Genomic DNA, 6,795 nt, shown 5'->3' with positions numbered 1-6,795 from the left:
ATAAATACATCCAATGTTTTTATCCATCAAACATATACAATAAAGAAAACGGTAATCTTAAAACGTAAATATCCTCTGTTTGAAGTTTAATTTCATTGATTTCAAATTCTCTTTACAGTGAGTACCTGGTTAAACAGTAAATTTACTGTTTCAACGCACTGCAAATGCTAGTTCCTAAAATTTAAAATCATTAAATGAACCCTTGAAATTAAAGTTAAAATTACGTTATTTTATTTCTTAAAATATTAATTTAATACTATTATCAAATTTAAATTTTTATAACCCACTCTACGGTCTCTTTTGAAATTACTAACATACCTAAATTATTAACTATTTTCTTCGTTGTCGTCACATCGTACATCCTGCTGACTTAAATATTAATTTTGTATTATGACTATGATTAATCCTAAAAAAAGCAAATATAAAAATAGAAAGAAAATAAAACGTGAGGATAATTTGATAATAATAATAATTTAAAAAGAATGTAGGGTAATTATTATAATTATAATAATAATAAAAATAATAATAGTATTTAGGTTAGTGATGTAAGAATTAAAATTTGTTTATTAATTTTGGCGCATGCAGTTCCCTCCACATCTATCCGAAACCAAATTCCCTCCTTCCCTCGTTTTCTGCTCTCGCCTCCTCTATGCTCCTAACTCCCTCTTTTCCTTCCAAACCCTTTTCCCCACTCTTTCTCTCTCTAAACCTCACTTTCTCTCTCTAAAACCCTACTTTCCGCCCATACTCGCCCTTTTCCCTCCAAATTTCCCCCAATTTCGCTCCGCCCCTCGCCCCATGTCCACCGCCGCCGGACCTCCCGACCGCCGTGCCTCGCCGCCGCGGGGGGCTGCCGCCACCACTGTACGCCCGGCGCTCAAGCGCCATCTCGCTTTCGTCACCAAACCGCCCTTTGCTCCACCGGACGACTACCACAGCTTCTCCTCCATCGACTCCCGCCGCCTCGCCGATGAAGCCGTTGTCGTTAGATCTCCAGTGAGTACATCGGTTTCCTCTCTCCGCTCTCAAATTCACCTCCGCGGCTCTCGAATCTGGAATGTCCTCTTCTGCGTCGAATGCGATGTTAAATTCACTGACTGCGATGCTAAATTTACTTGACGGAGATCTCTTTCGTGTTTTAACGGTCGTGTTGTGTGTTGTTATTCTTTTCTCTGGATCTTTTCCCTTTCCTTAGTGAACGAACGAGTTGATGATTATTCGAGGGTGCGATGGTGTTTCTGCTGTTTTTTGGGTAGTTTTTTGGGGAAAAAGTGAAGTTGGTCTCTCAGTCTCAATTTGTCTCTGATGATTATTTGAGAGTGCGATACCGTTTCTGTTATTTGTTTGGGTTAATTTTCTAGCTTCTGGGGAAAAAAGTGAAGTTAGTCTCTCAGTCGCAAACTGGCAAATCAGTGTAGGTTGGGGCATAGTGAGGTAGTTCTTTGCGATAATCAAGTGGGAAGGTGGTTTAGTGGAGGTTGATTGAGCGGGAATTTAATGGGTCACTTTTGATGTGGTCAGTTGTTGATTAAGGACACCATGCTATAGTTGTCCAGGAGTTAGGTTTTGGACATACAAAGTTATTGTGATGGGAAAACTTATATTCTTTTTAATTAGTTAGGCGATTTGTATGACTTAATCTAAATCAATTCTTGAAGTCGAGTGATTATGTGTTAAGATCAAGCTCTTTATGGAAACTAAAATAAATAAGAGAAACAAGAAAGTGAGGGAAAGAATTTGGTCAACCTCAACTTCTGTAACACTCGTACGAGCTGGAGGATGTATGTCATAAAGTCATACAGTTGATCCTTCGAACATTTATGGTCTTCTATCAATGAGCTAATTCTTATCTATGTCCCTAACTCTCATTTGCAGCCATGCATATTGATTTGTAATTGTTGACACAGTTTTGCTATGCATAGTTCATCTAGTTTTAGTGGATAGGTAATGCTGGCTCATGAACTTCTTAATCTGTGACTCAATGTGATAAGATTGAATTGCTTTTGTACGTGTGTTTATCCCCTTCTTCCACTTCTTTCGTTGATATTTCAAGGAACATTATATTTAGCATTGTTGTAATCGATTGTAAATATGGAAGGATGAATTATACCTTTGCTTGCATTCATCTTCTCTATCTCAACCAAATGTTTGTTTTTGTGTATGTATGTTTGATCTTCTTATTTCTGTGCTACCTTATCATTGTTAAAACTGATGTTGGTTGCAGTACATGAAGCGAAAGGGTGGAATGAATGACAGCGAAGGAGAGTCTCACACACAGAAGTGGAGTAACAGTCCTGGATACACTAATGTTAGTAACATAACAAATAGTCCTTTTAAAACTCCAGTGTCTGCAAAAGGAGGAAGGACACAGAAGGCAAAGGCTTCCAAAGAAGGCAGATCATGTCCCCCAACACCCATCTCAAATGCTGGTGAGAACATTTCCTTTTATCTTTATTGTTCAACAACATTCAGTATTCTGTTCGAGAAGATTTAGTGCATGGAAACACTATGTGCCCAAAATATGAATTCTGATTTGCCTTTTCCTTGATGTGATCCATCGATAATATACTGTGTTTAATCAGTCAGTTTTTCTGATTCAGGTTCCCCTTCTCCTCTTACTCCTGCCAGCAGCTGCCGTTATGACAGTTCCTTAGGTAATTTTAGCGGCATTTTTAATTGATAAGCTCTTTTCAGTTCACTCTACTGTTATGTTTGATCAATGGAGTTATTTCCATGAGAAAAGAATGACAACATCCACAACTTCACAGGTCTCTTAACCAAAAAGTTCATCAATTTGGTCAAGCATGCAGAGGATGGTATTCTTGATCTAAATAAAGCAGCTGAGACTCTGGAGGTACCTCTTTTTTTTCGCAAAAATGTTGTAACCAAAATATCTTATATTTATTCTTCCTCTATCATGTATGAATTTATTTATGTTTTCCTTTTTCACAGGTGCAAAAGAGGAGGATATACGACATAACAAATGTTTTGGAAGGCATTGGCCTCATTGAAAAGAAGCTCAAGAACAGAATACATTGGAAGTACTGTGACTGTGACACATTTTAATTTTTTCTTTAATGTATGTTCCTTGGAATTTTGACATATATGTAGTATTAGAGCAAAATTCTTACATCAAACTTTTTGGATCCTAGGGGAATTGAATCTTCCACGTCTGGTGAGGTGGATGGCGATATCTCTGTGCTTAAGGTAAGTGATGTAGGTGTTGTATATTTACGAATGACCTATTGACACCCAAGTAGCTAACTGTTATAGAATTGGTAGTGTCACAACAATTTCTCATGTACCTTTCTTTGTGTGGCAAGCAAAATTTGTTGGATCCAGAACTTATATTTTTCATGATTCACCATATGAAGATATTTAAAAGGATTAAATGACTAAGTAGTTGCCCTTGAGGCTATGTCTTGCAGGAAGAAGTTGAGAAACTTTCTTTGGAGGAGCAGGGATTAGATGATCAAATAAGGTTATATGCTTGCTTTTAGAAAAAGGAGCACAAATTTGCTTTTTCAAAACTGTTGCCCAATGCTTATGCTTATTTTTCTAAATTTTTTGCAGGGAAATGCAAGAAAGATTGAGGAGGCTGAGTGAAAATGAAAATAACCGGAAGTAATCTACTCCCCATACTCACTCACTTAGATTCGTTTTCCCTTTGCCCTCCCTTACATAAGAAGTAACAAAATGTTGTCTATGTATTATAAATTTATGCCAATTTCATATCTTTTTAGATGCCTTTTTGTGACCGAGGATGATATTAAGAGCCTACCTTGCTTCCAGGTCATTTTTTTTTTCGTAGCACTCCCAGCTTATAAACATTGCTTTAGCTGTCTTCTCATGAAATTCTGATTATTGGTAAGGTTTTCCTTTTATTAATACTGGTGCATTCCTACAAGCAGAATGAAACTTTAATAGCAATTAAAGCTCCGCATGGAACTACCCTGGAAGTCCCTGATCCTGAGGAAGTAAGTTTAGTGCATAAATTGATGAAAGGTTCATGCACTTTATAAAACTGATGTTCTGATGCATGATGGAGAATTGTTGCTTCTATATGCATCAGGCTGTAGACTATCCTCAGAGGAGATATAGAATCATTCTTAGAAGTACAATGGGTCCCATCGATGTCTACCTTATCAGGTGCTTTTCTTGGCTAGTTTTATTTACTGAACCGTTTTTGTTTTTTTGTTCTTATGCCGTCCATCCAGAAATCACATTAGTCCGTATTTCCTATCCAATGTTTAATTCATCTTTGGTGTTGATAAGATATTCCCACAACCATATTTTTAAAGACTAACCCTCATGCCGGGGTGGTTTAGTAACCGCTTCCCACGGTAGTCACTGCAATAACTTCTCTCCTTTTCTAGTTAATCTATCAAATTATGCATTTTTTGTTTATTTTTTGGAACTTCTGAACTCTTTTCAGTCAATTTGAAGAGAAATTTGAAGAGATTAACGGTGCTGAGCTCCCCATGATCCCACTTGCTTCCAGTTCTGAGTCCAACGAACAAATAATGACAGAAATGGTTCCTGCCGAATGTAGCGGAAAAGAATTTGAACCTCAAACTCAGCTGTCTTCTCATGCATACTCCGATCTAAATGCTTCACAAGAGTTTGGTGGTGGCATGATGAAGATTGTCCCTTCGGATGTTGATGTAAGTATATCATAATCAAGATATGAGTTTCTCCCCTCCCCCCTCAAAAAGGATGGGTAGTGATTAAGTTTCTTCGGATGGTATTAGTTTTAACTCAGCGTTTAATGATTGGATAAGAGCGATCAGGATGGAATGCCTTGACACTGTTTGCTGATATTGTTTGTAATTTTTTGTAGAATGACGCTGATTATTGGCTTCTATCAGATGCTGACGTTAGTATAACAGATATGTGGAGAACAGATTGTATCCTTTTTACTTTTATGCTTGCTCTCGTGTTTCTCTCATGTTTTATTTATTGTACTATACTTTATTCCTAACTCCCACTAAAACAGCTACTGTTGATTGGAATGGGGTGGACGTGCTTCATCCTGATTTTGGAATCATTTCGAGGCCTCAAACTCCATCATCGGGGTTTGTTGAAGTGCCAACACCAGGAGCAAACTCTAATCAAAAGTGATTCGATTTGCCAAATAGCGCAGTGAGAAGGTATGGATGACCTTCATCCTTTGCACAGAGGGAAACTTCTTCTAGAGTGATTGCTAGCCTTGAGGATGTTAGGAGTTGTTGCATGTCAAGCTGCGAGTGGTTGCTTAATGTTAAATCATTAACTGGGACACAAATAAAGTTCGTTACAGTAGCTGGTAGATGATTTAGCTTGGAAGGTAGAGCAGTTGTCACAAGTTTTATTGCAGAAAATGTTGCTGCTGTATGAAATGTAAGCAAGACAGTCTCATAATCAGTATATATTGTCATATAATTAGTCCTATCTGAAGTCTGGAATCGTGGTTCCAGTTTTTCTGAAGATGGGAGTTACTACATATGCTCACTGCAAATCATCCAGAAGGGTGTACTGGATAATGATAGGACAGGACCACCTCGTTATTGAATTATCATTCATGTTGCTTGTAAACAATTTCATAATCATTCATTAGTCTAGTGATAAAATTGTCAATTATTTTTCTACATTTTCCCCCTATGTTACACTAGTATTTTACAAGAAACGTGTATGAGGTGAAAAGTTAATTGATGACGTAAAAAATGTTTGATTAGTAATAAAAGGTTAGTAGTGGAATGGCACGAGTGCAGTAAATGTCCAGTAAGAAATTGTGTGCCTCTTTCTGACTGACAAGTCATTGTAATTGAACTGTACTCATCAGGGGACCACTCATGATTATAATATCCTAATGCCTTTCACGTTTTCGTTTTACTTTCCAAATTCAATATCTATGGCCAGGGTTCAACCTTTCTCTTCTTCCAACGTTTCTACTCTACTATCCTACAATTACCTAACCTTCGTTCCCTTTTAAAACAAGACTATCCAAACAAGGTTAAGTGAATCATTATCATTGTAATTTTTATTATAAGTTTGATGTAATTTTCATGTTTTGTATTACAATGCAAATGTTTCTTTTTATCTAGCAAAACTCACTATGTTGATTCATAATATATATAACGTAAGAGTACAATGTTATCAAAATTATTGATACTAAAATTAACAGTCTTTATATAAATGATAAAAAATGTTTCACTTTAAAAAAAACATTAATCATAAAATAAATCAGTTTTAAAAAATTATGAATTGCATAATAGATTTATGACTTAATTTACATTTTAGTGTTTGATTTTGTCATCAATGTAATGACATGATCGTTACTTCTTTTTTTTTTTCTTCTTATTTTCAACTCACTGTTATATCAGTTCTTTCCTTTTTCAACTAATCAACAAACTCGCTATTTCCCCCTTTAAGAATGAATTAATTATCGAGTTAAAAATATTAAAAAGGAAGAGAATGAGCGGTGAAAAGATAAAAAACAACAATCAAGTTGTTTTGTTGATTGCCAAATCAAATTAATAGATACATAAATAAAAATAAAAATTGTTTGAAATACTTAATATAGTAATTTTTTAATAAAAAATCAATTAAAATTATCCACATTTATAAGATACTTAAAATTTATTTAAATCTAAATTTATGTTAAAAATATAGTAAAAGTATTCTTTATGGATTGAGAGAATAAAACATGGACTATTTATAGATACTTATTAAACTTAGTTAAATAATGAAGTACCTAAAACTCAAATTTCAAACTATTAATTAAGTTTTAACAACTTTGTTACCGTTTAGCAATGC

The 6,795-nt window shown here is 35.4% G+C and overlaps 1 protein-coding gene across 1 annotated transcript; it reads left to right on the top strand.

The window, feature by feature from the left end:
- Positions 1 to 579: 579 nt before the first annotated feature.
- Positions 580 to 5,627, top strand: LOC114189813 (transcription factor E2FA). Its single transcript, XM_028078513.2, has 14 exons — positions 580 to 996; positions 2,225 to 2,429; positions 2,601 to 2,654; positions 2,769 to 2,854; positions 2,953 to 3,041; positions 3,153 to 3,207; positions 3,429 to 3,481; positions 3,574 to 3,624; positions 3,744 to 3,792; positions 3,912 to 3,977; positions 4,073 to 4,149; positions 4,436 to 4,664; positions 4,841 to 4,907; positions 4,997 to 5,627. The coding sequence occupies exons 1-14, from the start codon at positions 580 to 582 to the stop codon at positions 5,119 to 5,121; spliced, it is 1,623 nt and encodes a 540-aa protein (XP_027934314.2). The 3' UTR covers positions 5,122 to 5,627.
- The last annotated feature ends 1,168 nt before the right edge of the window (positions 5,628 to 6,795 follow it).

This window comes from Vigna unguiculata, chromosome 7, assembly GCF_037176805.1.
Source record: "Vigna unguiculata cultivar grain cowpea cultivar isolate G323 ecotype 2 chromosome 7, ASM3717680v1, whole genome shotgun sequence".
NCBI lineage: Eukaryota > Viridiplantae > Streptophyta > Magnoliopsida > Fabales > Fabaceae > Vigna > Vigna unguiculata.
This window is presented reverse-complemented; position numbering and strand designations above follow the sequence as displayed.

Bases quoted from the DNA above. Each gene is read 5' to 3' on its own strand.
- LOC114189813 (XM_028078513.2), top strand. From the start codon at position 580: ATGCAGTTCCCTCCACATCTATCCGAAACCAAATTCCCTCCTTCCCTC. The intron at 3,482-3,573 runs GTTATATGCTTG...AATTTTTTGCAG, and splicing joins GGATTAGATGATCAAATAAG to GGAAATGCAAGAAAGATTGA. The intron at 4,665-4,840 runs GTAAGTATATCA...AATTTTTTGTAG, and splicing joins TTGTCCCTTCGGATGTTGAT to AATGACGCTGATTATTGGCT.